The sequence below is a fragment of the Gavialis gangeticus genome, unplaced genomic scaffold (genome assembly GCF_001723915.1).
Source record: "Gavialis gangeticus isolate Ggan-Ray unplaced genomic scaffold, GavGan_comp1, whole genome shotgun sequence".
NCBI classification, from domain to species: domain Eukaryota; kingdom Metazoa; phylum Chordata; order Crocodylia; family Gavialidae; genus Gavialis; species Gavialis gangeticus.
This window is the reverse complement of record NW_017729018.1, coordinates 7,670,960-7,685,373: the sequence shown is the minus strand read 5'-3', so window position 1 is coordinate 7,685,373 and position 14,414 is coordinate 7,670,960. Positions and strand designations below refer to the sequence as shown.

Genomic DNA, 14,414 nt, shown 5'->3' with positions numbered 1-14,414 from the left:
CCCCCACACCAGTAGGGGCGGCCGCCCGGGATGGGGGCAGGGAGCCGGGGCGCGGCTGTATGGACGCAGCGGAGCGGGGGCCCGGGCCCTGCCCCAGGGGAGTTCGGGCTGGGCAGCTGCGGCAGGGAGGGCCTGGAGGAGCGAGCAGGAGCGCTTCCCCTGCCCCTAACCCAGCTCGCAACAGCACGTGATTTCCCCCGCACCTTTCTTCAGCCCTTCCAGGAGCTTCGGGCCCATCCCGCGGCTTGAGCTCGTCCGTCCCCTCGTGTTTAAGCCGCAGCGCTCCGGGGGTTACCGTGTGTCCCTGCCCGCGGGCTTCCCTTTGTTGGGACGACGGGGCGCCCCGCTCCACCCCCCAGAAATGAGGACCCGAGAAAAGCCTGTACCCCAGGGAAGGTTTGCTGGTGGCCCTGGGTGAACTTCTAGTATCGCCCCCCCTTTGCCAGAGATAACGATAACGATGATAATAAAAATTACCGGTTTGGGGCCCCCTTTGTGTCTGGGCCCTGGGCAGCAACCCAGTTGACCCGTGCCCGTGTCTGGCCCCGTTTGCTGGGTGATGAGAGGCCCCAGCAGGTCTCCAGTGCTGGGCCCCACCACGTCTTGAATGGTCTGAGCAGTAGGGCTGGAAGGAAGGAGGCGAGTGCCAGCCCTCGTGTCTCGGGGGGCCTCTCAGACACAAAAGAAGCCTCCAGGTTGCATTCGGCCCTAAGCGATCTCGGTCTCTAAGTGGAAGCTTCACACGGTTCCCTGAGACCAGCCCCCATTGCTGCAGGGAGACGTTATGCTTTTGGTAGGAGGGTCCTTTCAGGGGAGACTCTTGCACCTGCCCCACCAGCTGCAGCCTTGAAGATCTGGGTTCTGCCCTAAGCTCTGCCGCCCACCTGCCGGGCGACCCCAGGCCTGCCACTGCGTACCTCCCTGCCTCATTTTCCCTATCTGCCATGCCATCAGGGCAGCGACCTCCTTTGCAGAAATGCCTGGCAGTCCCCCAAGTGATCCCTCATGCTTGGATGGTACCAGTTGTGCTGGGGTAAATGAATAACCAGGCTGCTGTAATTATTCCCAAGCCAGGCATTTTTCTTTTAAGGTCACGGAAAGAGACCCAAAGGCATTAAGAGAAGAAATGTGTCGTGAGGGCCCCGGCACAGCCTTAACTCTGCTCCGGGCGGTGGCGTAGAATAACGCGAAGTGTCCCCTGGCACCCCGGTTCCTCCGGGCAGGGGGCGAGCGACGGGCCCAGGTACGGCCAGGACAAGGTGCTAGCCCTGGGGACAAGGAAGATCCTAGCGTCTCCCTCGCTGCCACTGCCGACCGGCCGGCAAGGCTTGTTCTGACCTGAGCCAGGCCTCCAAACCTCGTCCCTTCTCAGGGCCTCAGGACCCGCCCATGGGCCCAGCACCCGTATTCTGGGTGCGTGGTGCCATCTAGCGGGACCTGCAATGAAGGAGCGGCCATTTAAGAGCTGCTTCTTCATATCCTCCCATCTCCATTCCTTTGGGGCTGCTTTTCTAGTGCCTAGGAGGGGGGTGGGCAGCCTCTGCTGGGCTGCAGACCCTCCCTTCTGACCCTGCTTTTCCTCTTCCATCACTTCCCTCCCCACTTCCACCTCTCCCCTTCTACAAAGGGACCAAGAGGCCATATACAGCACCCTGGAGACAACTACATCAGCCAGCAGCCCCTGGGCCTGTTTCTGCCTCGTCTCCAGTCTCTGTCTGGTTGACAGGCGCAGGGGCTGGTTAAAAGGGGAGCTTGAGGGTAGCCCAGCATGGGTGCTGACTGGCTGGTGACCTTAGGGTGGGGGCTGTGGCGTGTGCCTCTGGCTGGAGGGGAGTCATGGGTGGCAGCTTGGGTTTGAGCTCGGGCTGGGTGCCAGCAGTCCCCACTGCACCATCCTGCCCTAGTCACTGGTGCCTCCCCTGCGTGTGGCATTAGCACTTCTGGGCCCAACCCACAGGTGTGTGTAGCGCAGGGGCTGGAGCTGTGCTACGATCCTTTCCCAGGGAGTGGTGGGAGAACTCGTTTGTCCTGCTAAGCACACTAGAAGAGTTGTGGGAAGGCGCTGGAAGACCATTAGGACTGGGCTTAGCCTGATTAGCACTCTGAACTGGGTTATCAGATCGAGGGAAAGCAGCACCTTGGCTGTAAATACATCTCTAGCCAAGTCGCACGGAGGGTTCGGAGTGTGGACAGGCAAGTTTGGGACAAACTTAGGGGACGGCCTCGGGGAAGACAGCCCCAAAGTGATTTGCATCCTAATTCCCCTGATGGCTTGGATTCGTGTGAACACACGTGCATGCATGTGTGCACACAGTTGTACATATACACGTCCCATTCCCTCCCCCGAGGCACTGGCACCTCAGTTCATTTGCCCAGGGATTTCTGCCAGGGGCCCGATGAGGCTAGTACAGAGGGGCTAACCCAGGGGTGGGCAATTATTCCGGGCGGAGGGGCACTTACTGAGTTTTGGCGAGCCATCGAGGGCCACATGACGGGCAGCTAGGGGCAGATAAATATTAATTTTCTAAGTTTTTTCGGGGCCCCGCGGGCCGGATAGAATGGCCTGGTGGGCTGCATCTGGCCTGTGGACTGCATTTTGCCCACCCCTGGGCTAACCTATGCCCCCTGCATGGCTCCCCTGCTTCTTCAATCCCCCCCATCTCAGCCTTAGCCCCTCCAGACCTCCCTATTACCCAGCCTGTCAGCGCTGTAAGGGTCGTGTGAGCGAAGAGGCTGCTGGGGGTTGGGGTCCTGTGGGCGCTGGTTTGGGCAGGCGGATCTGGGAGGTCTTGCAAGCAGACAGCATGTAGGTGGGGGCTGCACAATTAGGTAGGGATAGGATTGTTGGTTTTCCTTCCTACTCATACATCCCTGCTTCCATGCCCATTTCTACCCTAAAGTGATTGCAATGACAGCAGAAGAGGCCTAGCGGACAGAGCACTGGGCTAGGACCCAGGAGACCTGGGATCTATTCCTGTCCCTGCAGCTGAATGGCTTTGGGCAAGCCGCCTTCCCCATACACAACTGGTGGATGATCTCCCTCTTCCGCACGGTATGATGTTACCTACCCATGTTGTTATCTTAAAGAAGGGCCTGGGAACAGGAGCGGTGGGAGAAAGGGCAATTCATTTGTCCAAGTACCTACAGGGACAAACTGAGCAGGACAGTCTTTGATGGTCTCCCTCAATGGGCCCTTCTGCAAGTGATGCGGCTGCCAGGTGGGAATCAGGAGAGAAAGGTTTATTTAACCCACAGGGATAGTTTTGCTGCCTTCTTACTCAACAAAAAGAGAATCAGCAGTTGAGTCAGAAACTTCCCCCTCCAGCTGAGACGCTTTGCCGGGTCATTACTGAGGAATACCAGACCCCACTTAACTGGTATTTTTAAGAGGGAATACGAACATCCAATTCAGAACATTTTGCACTGACTTTGGTCCGTCTCCTGCTGCAGATGGGGCGTGGGTCAGGAAGATAAACCAAATCTGCTGCTCACTGCAACGCCGGTACTGATACCAGAGTCACAGTCACCTTGGCACATAACCACGGTCACCCTTTGCTGACCTGCTGATTTGAAAAGGGCAAGCTCTTGACTAAGGATGACAAATTGCTACACCTGTTGAGTCAGCCGCTTTGGAGCTCGCCAGCCGGCCTCGTTAACTCCTGGCACTTCCATCACCTGTTGCTTGTGGCTCTCTTCCCAGGTGGTCAGGTGATGGCAGCACCCCTGCTGTGCTGGGGCTTCCTGCGTTGTTTTGCAATGACCGTTCTTCTAACTTCCTGCAGGAAATGCATCCCAGTCCCACGTGGTTTATCCGTGCACCTTCTGAGTGTAGATAAAGAAGAATCGAGGTAACTGTACAGAGGAGCAAACTCAACATTCATTGCGTGAGGACCAGGGGGCTGTGCTGCCTGGCTGTAAACACCATCTCGGTCGCGAGAGACTGCATGTCTCGCTGTGGGGGGGAGCAGCGAGGAATCCAGTCGCAGTGCAGAGGTGGGATTCACCCCCCGCCAAGCCGCTGGCGATGCCGGCTCCTCATCCCTATGTTCTCGGCTGATCTTGATTCAAGATTCAGCGTGCAACAGAAACAGTGCAGGAGGTCTGGGTGCTGGGTCACAGGGCTGAAGTCACCGCTGAGTGCAACCTTATTATAAAATATTATTGGGACGTCATAGCCACCTAAAAGTCCTAGTCCCATTGTCCTAAGTGTCGGACAGATGTCTAATGGGCCCTCCTTGCTGCAAAAGGCTTTTTCACGTGAGCCAGCTATTGCAAAGGTGGCTTGGACCAGCAATGAACAAAGCTCCAGATCCTTTAGCAGCAAGAGAGCAGGACCGGAGCTGGGCAACAGAGATGGAGCAGGGGGCCTGTAGGGCGGGCAGTTGGAAAGGAAAGCACCCGTGAAAATGCCAGCGTCAGCAGAAAGCCACACCAAGCAGCTGCTCAGCAGCCGTACGGGAGCGAGCTTTAAACACGTGTCGCCGATGAAGCCTGCGCCCGGGAACCCAAACAACAGTTGTGCTGCCACGTCCCCATCACGATCTGTCTGCCATGCATCCAGCCTCTCCCGCCTCGGGAAGCAGAGTGGGAGGAGCCTGTTTTGCCCCTGTGGGAGGAGTCTGTTTTGCCCCTGTGGGAGGAGTCTATTTGCTCACTGGTTGCATAGTCTTTATCGGAAGATGAGGTTGGTAGGCTCAGCCATGTCTGTCCCAAAGCACCTGTCCGCGCACCCTTGGCCCGAGGCTCAGATCTTCTGCACGTAATTCCCAGGGAAGAGCCCTTCTTGCCCGTGCAGCCGGCCTTTCCACCACCCCGAGGAATCTGGAAGAGGGAAACGGTGCTTAGCATTAGGCGCGGGGAGTGAGCAATGCTGTTCGCAGGCTCTTTGTGCCCTGCAAGCTCCATCTCAGTGAATCCCTCCTGTGGCCGCAGAGCTCGAGAGCTGGGTATGCGTGCATGTGCGGCTGGGTGCATGGACTGGCTCCTACGAAGGTGTCCCCATATGTGAGTGTAGGGAACCTGCGTGCCTTTAGCATGGCTCTGGCCATGGCCCAGTCGTCTCCCAGCTGGGGGAGCTGGCTGCACTATTACCCCTTAATAAATGAGTCAACAAGATGCCCTAACCCCAGTCCTATTCAGGTTTAACTGGCAATATCCTACACTGGACAGGCCCATTCAACAAAAGCCTGGGGTTGAAATCCTACAGCCAGTGCTATGCAGGGGCTCAGATTAGATGCTCACAGGGTCCCTTCTGGCCACAGAACGAGACCAGAACATCCCTCCTGCTAACAGTCTTCATGGTCAGCTACAGAAGACATCTCTGCACCCCAGGCTGGCTTCAGGGAGCGCACAGACCGTAGCCCGGTGGTGGCTAACCTTTTGAGACCCAAGGAACCTCTTGTTAAGACTCATTTTCCCCCTGGAAAAGGCTAGCTCTTTTGTTTTCACTCAGTTTTTGACTAGGGAAAAATGACAGAGCAATTCTCCTGTTGCAAAGAACTCGGAAAGATCATAACAAGGCAGGATGCTTTTAACATTATGGATTGCGATTTGAAATCTCTGGGTTTATCTGTGAATTACGTGTAGGCGTTTGCACGCCCAGCTGTGCTCATATTGGGAGACACCCCGCAGCACTGCAGGGTGCTGTGACACCCTGACTGAGAATCACGGCCTTAGGCTGTGAGACCCCAGGACTGTCTGATTGTCCCCAGCTGCTTACACTTTGCAGGTGTCACGCCATGGGGAAAAGATGATACACAACAGCGCAGCAGGTGCATTTCTACGAGCTACAGGCGCACAGGCTGGGGCTGCCCTCAGCCCTTTGCTTGAGGAATCCTTGCAACAAGCTGCAGGAAAACTGCAGGTTGGAGCAGGAGATGTAGGAGGGACAATTTGGAGGGTGAAACCAGGAAGCTCCATGTGCTTGGGGATTGCGCAGCAGCTCTGAGCAAACAAGGTGCCACATTCACATGTGCTAATGCAGCGTGCTTAAAATAAAGATCCAGTTGCTATAGTCCAACTGAGTGCCTTTATTAGTGCACAGAGCTCTGTGCATGAAACTCCTGACCAGGGCAAGTGAATCGGTACCCAGGCTGGAACAGGGAGAAAGTACCTTAGCCATTGTTGCCATCAGCTGGCACGAATGCCAATGAGTCCTGTGACAGAGGGTCACTCCCTGCTGCTACTGGCTGCATCCCAAGTGAAGGGTTGCATTTTCCAGCCTCTGTGAACAGGCTCTATACTCTCAGGTTCTCTAGTCTTAATATGCGTCTGAGCTAACCTCTGGCAGACGCCCCAGGCTCTTTACCAAGACCCAATTTAATGCTAGTCTGTTGGGCACCATGGCTGGGTTCTTTTGCTAGGCAGCGTCCTTGCAAAGGATGCATCTGCTGATCGGGGAGTGAAGCAGCTAATCCTCAGCTAGCTTAAGGCGGCAGGCTTTGTCACCCCAGGGTCCATCCTCCCCACCTCCCTGGCACTGGGGCCCCTGCCCCAGGGCTGCTTTTCCTGCCCCCGCGGAGTTTGGCCCACGTTGACGCAGCCGATGCAGAATACGCACCTTCCATCAGGATGTCTATGACGTCTCCCACGTTGAAGCTGATCTCATCCACGTCCTGCCCGGTGTACTGATATAGGGCCCGGCAGCGCGGGACTGTGACCTTGGGCTGGGGCTTGGGCCGTCTTGCAGGAGGGGGCTGGCTTATGCTTTTCTTCCTCTGCATGCTGCAAAAGGCACCCAGAGAGGTCAGCGGTGGGGACTGTGCGATGACCAGCACGGAGGGGAGTCTCAGGAGTGGGTAGTGGGGATGGGTACAGCTCTCAGGCTGCATCTTCCTGTCGGTGACGGCAGACCCCAAAACCTCGTGTGGGTCCCCAGCTCCCCCCCAGAACGATTCTGTGCTTCAGGACTGACACAGGAGGCAGAGCAGCTTTGCTCATTCCTCATCACTGCTCGCTGGGCTGTGGAGGGCTGCGTAGGTGCTAGGAGGGCCTCAACCCCAGGCATGAGGTTGGTCTCTTTCTAGACAGCCTCAGCTGTTCCTGGCTTCCCTGAGCAAGTCACCCTTTCAGGCCGGTGCTGGTGAGCACGTGCTGATCCCCGCGGCGGGGCTCCATGCATGGATTGAACCGTGTCAGGCAGCAGGAGGGGGCTGATGGCAAAGGGGACAATCGCTGCCCCTGTGGCTGGAGCGAGGGCAGTCCAGGGACCTGGCGCACGGGACAGTAGCAACACGTACCCTGCCACTCCCTGGTCGGGCACGTTCAGGAACTCCAGGTTGTGGTCCGAGGGGGGTCTTGTCTTGACCTTGCGGCTGGCGCCCTGCTTGGGCAGTGCCGCGTTCGGCGGCCCCCGCGGCTGCTTCTGCGATACGGCATTTGTCGGGTCCCGCTGCCTCATGTTGTTGCGGGGGAACTGGGGAGCTCCGTTCTCGCAGCTCCCTGGAAGGGCCACGAGAAGAGGGTGCATTAGAGAGCCCCAGGGACGGCTGTACTGGGCGCTCCCCAGCCGTGGATGCAGGGCAGGGGCTTCCAAACCTGTGCGCTGCGACCCCAAATGGGGTCACACCGTCACTGGATGTGGGGTTGTGGGGGAAACATTTGGGAAGCACTGATCCAGGGGGTTCAGCCTCATTATCCCCATTTGGCAGACGGGGAAACTGAGTCAGGGACAGAACCAGGAACACACCCAAGCTGTCCCAATTCCCTTTTAGACTATACTGTCAAGCCCAAGTGCTCGAGGGCTGCTGGTGGGCTCCAGGGCCATGATCCTAAGGGGGGAGGGATCTCCAAGAGACCCACGAGGCCTGCCACCATGGCTGAAATGGAGCCAAGTGATGGGCCCCTGTCTCGGGGAGGTCTGGGGTCTTCCTTGCCTGGGCAGGCTCCCCAGCATGGCAGCTCTTTTGATTTGGGCTGCTGCCCCTAAGGCCCCGTTCTCCTCACCTCTGGGAGCATGGGGAGCACTTCTTGTGGGTACCGGTTGCCTGCAGTGGCCTCTGCCCTGCTGGATCCCTTTCCGAGTGGGCTCTGTTGGGACAAAGCAGTTAGCAGGAGCTGTGGCCCAGTTTCATCAGGGCTTTGGTGCTTATCCGGCTCACTGCAAACCTCCACCTTCCCGTTGCTTCTCAGCACACCCATCCCTGCTGCCGCCCCGCGGAGGCACATCCTCTTCCCATTCCCCGTGGGACCGGGCCCCCCAAACCAAACCGTGCAACCGCCTGCTCCAGCCAGGAGAGTGCAGGACTCCCACCTGGGTGCAGCCGTGGCCTGGGACACCATCCTTCAGGTGCAATTCCTCAGGCCACCCTAGTCACAGACCAGCCTCCTGCTCCCCCCAGCCCAGGGCGCGAGGACCTGCCGCAGGCACTCACTGGAGCTCTTCGGGAGCCCGTCCCCGATGCTGACTGTCAGGACTTTGCTCGATGCCTTCAGGATGGCCACGTCACCTTGGCCCCTCGTGAAGTTCACGCTGCGGGTGCCGCCCCCGCCCCAGCCTTCCTTCTTCACCCGGAACTGTAGTCTGGGCAAGTGGGGAGAGGGGCCGTGAGGGTCCCTGGCCTGGCTAGTCTTTCTTTGAAAAGCCCCATGTGTCATTGAGGAGACAGCCCTGAAAAATCAGGCGTGGCTTCCTCCTAAACTTCCCCTTCTCCCACAACAGCCCCGAGACCACCACGGTGACCTGCCCCCCAGCCAGGCTACAGCCCACTTTCCTCTTCGGTCAGCGCAGAGCACCCAAGAGTCTTGCTTCCCAGCCCCTCCATGCTAACCACTAGAGCCCCCTCCCCTTCCAGACCCTGGGACAGAGCCCAGGAGCCCTGCTGCCCTGTTACCCTAGCTCTAACCACTAGCCCACGCACCCCTCCCAGAGCTGGGAGCAGGGCGCTCGTCTGCCAGTGAAGCGGCCCCAGCTGTGCCACCCTCCCTGCCCCAGGGGACCTGCCGCTCCTCACGTGTCGTGGAAGCTGAGCTGCAGCTTGGTCCGGGTGACCTCCTCGTAGCGCTTGCACAGGAGGCTGATGAACTCCGTCTTGAAGATGGACTCCAAGAAGCTGTCGGATTCTCTGTCGTGGAGGATGAAGAAATCATCCTGCCTTGTGCTGGCCGGAGAAACCACCAGAGGAGAGTGCGTCACATGCCTGCAGGCCCCTTCAGGGACCATAACGCCCCAGGAGGGACCTGCTGGGTCCAGTGAGCCTGGAGGCAGGGCTGGTTAGAGGCCACAGAGACCCCCCCAGAGGTCACACGTGCTCAGGAAACTATGGAGGGGGGGTGTCTCTCGCTGTAGTGTATGCAAAGGACCGAGCTCTCTTTCTGGACGCTACCCTTACACAGCACCCCACCACCAGCCTTGTCTGGGATGTCTCTGGCAATGGAAAAAGTGTCAGGTAATCAGGGGTGGCCTCCAAGGTGGGGGAAGAGCCTGGCTGGTGCTGGAATTGGCAGCAAGGGAGCACCTGTGTGGTTAACCCGGTGCGTTGGTGGGATCAAGAAACCCAAAAGGGTGAGTGGGTGCAAGGGGGTGAGGGCGGCTCCTCTACAGACGCCCGAGGGAAGGAGCTGCTACTTCAAATGCAACCAGGCGCTCACACGTGTTGGAAGCCCCCTGCCAGGGCTGGGGCAGCCTTGTGGGGAGTGGCAGGTGCGAGGAGGGCTGGCGGAGAAGTCACCTGAGCGAGACTGCAAGGACAGCCTGGATCTCCACCTTCTTCTTCAGCACCTCCTTGATCTGACCCTTCTCCGGGCCTTTTTTGACCTTCTCACGGCCGATCAAGTAGAAATACTTGGGAGTCAGGATGAGGTCACGCTTGATGGACTGAGGGGGAGAGAGGAGAGGATGGGTGTGCTGAGCTAGCAGAAGAAGCCCAGGGGCAGGGGCTAGGGCCATGTCTCACATGGGACAGCACCGGGACCCTGGGGAGACCCTGGGCAAAGGCAGCCAGCACACGAGGCATTTAGGGCCCGATCCCCGCGTGTTCGCACCTCGTTCCTGCCCCTGCGTCACCTGGGACTGACCTCTCTCCTTCTCCAGCAAACCTTTTGGCGCAGCCCTGGGGAAGGAGGAGCCTGGGACGAGCCCATTTACCTTAAACCTCCGGTCGTACTTAGTGACGGAGTCAGCAAAATCGATCCGCTCCCTCTTGGCCAGGAACTGGCGCAGCTCGGGCCTGTCCTCCATGCCCAGGTAGTCACCCACAAAGTTGCGGTTGATGCTGTTCCTCCGCCTCTCCTTGAAGCCGCACAGGATGTTGGCAGCTGAGCAAAGACATGTATCCACACGAGTCAGGCCCTGAGCGGACCAAGGACCTGTCCGGCCTGGTGGGATGCCCCCAGTTTTGATGCTTTGGGAGGACAGTGTTAAAGCACCCCGGCATATGAAGTCCTATCCCCTCCAGACCCTGAGCTGCCAATAGCATGTGCCCTGAAGCCTGGGCATTTACAGTTGCCATGATTTGACCATCTTCATCCTAAGTACGAAGGCGTTCTTCCCCAGTTGCCCTGAGCTGCCTCTCTCCTTCATCCTCTGCCACTGCAAGTCCTGCAGGCTAGCTGTGCATCACAGGAGATGCTTCTGCTTTTGTCTCTTTGAAGGTTTTCTCTGCCCCGGTTGTCCTCTTGCATTTGTGCTGCGGGACAGGGCAATGGGAGCATGTCTGGCTTCTCTACAGTGCTATTTCTGTGCCTGTGTATCTATGCTGGCTTTTCGTATTGTTAAGGTTTGGGAGCATTAGTAAAGCTCTTGTTGTTTTAGAGCCTGCAGGAAAACGCTCTATTTTCAGATTGCGTTGTATATATTTAAGTCCTCAGTTCAGCCTCATAACAGTCCTGGAGAAATAAAGTGACTTCCTGGAAATTGCCCTGGGTGTCTTAAAGAGGCGTCCTGCATCCCAATCTCCATGGCTCTACCTCCCATCCCAAATTCCTGGTGGTGGCTGGGGGTAGGACCCACAAATCCAGCCCTGCTCTAATCACTAGACTCAGCTCCGACCAGCTGTGCCTCTCAGTCCCCTCCATTTTACCACGAGAAAAACTATTTCTCCCAGAGCAAGGAACAACTTCAGCCCTGTCTCCTAGTCCTGCACAGGCTGCAGGTTTGAATGGTGCATGTTTAAAGGACCAGCGTCAGAAGTTGGCTGGGCCTGAATCATACCCCTCCTGGTCTGGAACGACCCCCCATCGGCTCCAAATGGTGAACAGGCCCCGACCTGCTAATGCCACTTTAACCAAGCTGGCGTGGGCTCCTCCACTGCATTGCCACTTGCCCCGTCCCTTCTCTGTCCTGCGCACAGTGGCCCAGCTTGCAGCTCCCTTACCCTCTTCCCGCATCTGCTCGTACTTCCGGATGGCAATGTGCCGCCTCCAGGCTTTCTGGATGATCCGGGCAAACCCATCAAACTTCCTCTCCCGCATTTCCTCCAGCAGGAAGAGCTGATGGTGGAAAAACCATGAGATCCCCCCAAAAAACCAAGTAGGAAGGGGCAGGAAGAGAGAGGGTACTCTGTTCTGCACGGGGACTGCGCGGCGGGGAAGGCTCACAGGGAAGTGGAGTTAATAGAAGGCAGACGGGACGGGCAGACAAAGGGACAGTTTTCCATCAGATCTAAATCTCTCTTTGTCAGGACCCCGTTAGGGTTTTCCTGGATGAAAATCCCCAGTGGCTTTAAGGGCGCTGTCATCTGTTCTCATTCTTCAAGGTATTTGGGAACCCGCACTGCTGCCTTTTGAATCCCAGCTGGCCCCCTCCTCTTCATCACCCAGACCCCCAGGTGCCAAAAGGCAGGGGAAAGCTGGCGAAAGCATTCCCACATTGACACTGGGGCTCATGTCCAGTGAATCCCTTGAAATCCTAGATAATCTTTGGGGGCAAGAGGTGAACCCCCACAGCAACACCCAGGAACACGTACCGACTCCGGGTTTTTGACAAAAATCTTGCTTCGGCCCATCTGATACTGGTCAGTGTCCATGTTAACAGACCTCAGCAAGTGCTGCACACCCTGGCGCTCGTCGCCCCGCCAGCGTGGCCATGTTTCGGGAGTCAAGATGGCATACCTGCCGGGAGAGGGGGCTTGAGCGCAAAGTTTTTTCAGTGATTAATGAACTGGCTGATAAAAGGTCTTGCAAGGGGACCCAGAATGAATCACCGGTTAGGGACAAATTCAGCAAAATAGTTCGGGTTGAAAAAATATGGCGGGGGGCAGAAGCTTTTGAAAATGTTGAGGCATTTTAAGGGTGTTCCCAAAATGTTTTGGGTTGGAAATGCCAACATTTTCTGTTTCGCCGCATTCAAACCAAAGCCTTTTGACCGTTTGGTTTGAGACGCCTGTTTCTGTGTGATATTAGAAGGGAAACTAAGAATAACTAAACACCGGGCTTTAATAAGCTGAAAAAGTGAACGAGCCATTGCAGTTTATGTTGAACAAGATGTTTCAGGTCGATCCCAAACCATTTTTTGTTTCCAACCCTCGGCTCCCCTTGCCCCCTGTTCTCCTCCCAAAATGTTTAAGTTTGGCTGAACTGAAAACCCCTTTATTCCCCCCAGTCTGTACAATAGCAATGAGCTTACGGGGACTGCATCTCAAACTCCTTCAGAAACAAGAGGCCTTCTCCCAGGGAAACATAGACCATGCTCTAGATTGGGGCGGGCAATTATTTCGGGTGGAGGGCCGCTTACTGAGTTTTGGCAAACCATCGAGGGCTGCATGACAGGGCAGATAAATATTAATTTTCTAAATTTTTTAGGGGCCCCAGGGACCGGATAGAATGGCCTGGCGGGCCGCATCTGGCCCCCCGGCCGCATTTTGCCCGCCCCTGCCCTAGATGCAGTGGTTCTTGGCTTCATGGGTAGACCCCGTCCAGGGAGCTAGCGTGGGTCTGCCAGTCCCCGAGCAGTCACAGCGATGGCCTTACCTCTGTAGGAACTTGTGGAAGATTCGGCGATAGGCAAACCCTGCCCTGCGCACTCGGATGTTCTCTTTCAGCCCCAGATACTCCACTTGGTGCTTCACCCTACGCAGCGATGAGGAATAGAGGAACATGCACCACAGGAGGCTGATCAGCCCCAAGGCCTCAGCTTGAGGGGCAGGCACCACTCGAGTATGCCTGAGTCCTTCTGGCAACGTGTATGTGTAGGGGCACGTGTGTGCAAGCGGATGAGTTCGAGCGTGTGCACACATGTGTGCACACGCATGTCTGGTATGCTTACCCCTGTACTAAATCACAGAAATCAAACACGGCCGGTCACGTGCACCGTTTTCAAACTGGTTACGTGCTGTAGGGCCCGTTTGTATTACCGCACTGGCACAGCTATGATTTATCAAGCGGGGCAGGTGCCTAAGGATGAAGACCAGCGCCCTGGGCGGGTTTACATTTGTGCTGAAGCAGGTTTGCTTACATGTAAATAGGATCTTGCTTGTATATCAACACGCTCTCCCAGCTTTAAGCCACAGCCCAGACCTACTCACCATCTGGCAGAGCTACCTAATGATTAATTCTAGGTTATCAAATGTTGGATTCTTGCTGCTGCCCAGAGGGGAAGATACTGAACTGGGCTTTGGAAATCCAGGGCTCTCTTCCCAATTCTGCTACTGAACCTCCTTTGTAACCATGGGCAGGTCATGTCTCCTCCAACCCCTTGTCTGTGCTAGCAATTTCCTTGCAAGCTCTTTGAAGCAGAGGCTGTACCTTACTATGTGTGTGTACAGCTCCTAGCCCCCGAGGGGACTCTGGATCCAAATAATCCAAATGATAAGCAGCAAAGGCCTCTCTCGTACCTGCTCTCCTCCCAGTCCTTGGGTTTCTTGGTCTCATTGGGTTTGATGCAGCGGATGTAGTGTGGGGTGCACTTCATTAGCGTGTTCACTAGGTCATTGGCCTGTTTCTGTTGCAAAGAAGAGTGTTTATATATCATTAACAGCCTCCAACAGGAGCCCATCCTGGCCCACACCCTCTGGCAGCCTCAGGGCCCTACCTTGATTTTCGAACTAGCTGTGGTCGGTCGGCTCTTCTTGTCTGAATCGAGCTTCTCTGGGAAAAGCATCCGGATGAATCCACTAGAAGACAGAAAATGGTCACCAGTGCGAGCCCAGAACAGGCTTGCTCAGGCTGTGGTCTCCACCCCGTGAAGCTCTGGCCAGCTCAGCGCACCAGTCTCGGCTCTGGCTCCATCAGGTGCAGCTCCCTTTGAAGTGAATGTGAGATGCACCTCTTAAAACAAGGGCTGAATCCATGGTTTCCACCAGTCTCCTTATCCTGGTGCATCCTCCCTCATAACGCACCTGAGCAACGGCATGCAGGAAGGGTTGTATAGGGGACAGTGCCATTGGGAAGATCCAACTGCATCTGTGGGCTGCGGGTGTCACAGCGGGTTAGTCCCTGCTGTTTTACGCCCCTGTCCCAGTGGGCAGCCCACCCCACCC

General features: G+C 56.7%; 2 protein-coding genes across 5 annotated transcripts in view; both read right to left on the bottom strand.

Annotated features, from left to right (window-relative positions):
* ZNF414 (zinc finger protein 414) overlaps positions 1 to 8,476 on the bottom strand; it is a 27,841-nt gene extending 19,365 nt beyond the window's left edge. For 3 of the 4 annotated variants that reach the window (XM_019513354.1, XM_019513356.1, XM_019513357.1), the window contains exons 1-2: positions 8,470 to 8,476; positions 5,035 to 5,040 (exon numbers count right to left, since the gene is read on the bottom strand). In XM_019513354.1, the coding sequence (XP_019368899.1) occupies positions 5,035 to 5,036 (2 nt within the window). In that variant the 5' untranslated portion in view covers positions 5,037 to 5,040; positions 8,470 to 8,476. Of the gene's footprint in view, positions 1 to 203; positions 305 to 5,034; positions 5,041 to 8,469 lie in introns of those variants that run through there. The other variant, XM_019513355.1, reaches the window with a different exon arrangement.
* The window catches only part of MYO1F (myosin IF), a 56,760-nt gene continuing 45,570 nt past the window's right edge, over positions 3,225 to 14,414 (bottom strand). Inside the window, exons 16-28 of the mRNA XM_019513358.1 lie at positions 13,967 to 14,048; positions 13,770 to 13,876; positions 12,907 to 13,005; positions 11,904 to 12,048; positions 11,313 to 11,427; positions 10,085 to 10,254; positions 9,669 to 9,814; positions 8,952 to 9,098; positions 8,373 to 8,521; positions 7,945 to 8,028; positions 7,239 to 7,440; positions 6,560 to 6,723; positions 3,225 to 4,821 (exon numbers count right to left, since the gene is read on the bottom strand). Coding sequence (XP_019368903.1) covers positions 4,745 to 4,821; positions 6,560 to 6,723; positions 7,239 to 7,440; positions 7,945 to 8,028; positions 8,373 to 8,521; positions 8,952 to 9,098; positions 9,669 to 9,814; positions 10,085 to 10,254; positions 11,313 to 11,427; positions 11,904 to 12,048; positions 12,907 to 13,005; positions 13,770 to 13,876; positions 13,967 to 14,048 — 1,687 coding nt within the window. The 3' untranslated portion in view covers positions 3,225 to 4,744. The remainder of the gene's footprint in view (positions 4,822 to 6,559; positions 6,724 to 7,238; positions 7,441 to 7,944; positions 8,029 to 8,372; positions 8,522 to 8,951; positions 9,099 to 9,668; positions 9,815 to 10,084; positions 10,255 to 11,312; positions 11,428 to 11,903; positions 12,049 to 12,906; positions 13,006 to 13,769; positions 13,877 to 13,966; positions 14,049 to 14,414) is intronic.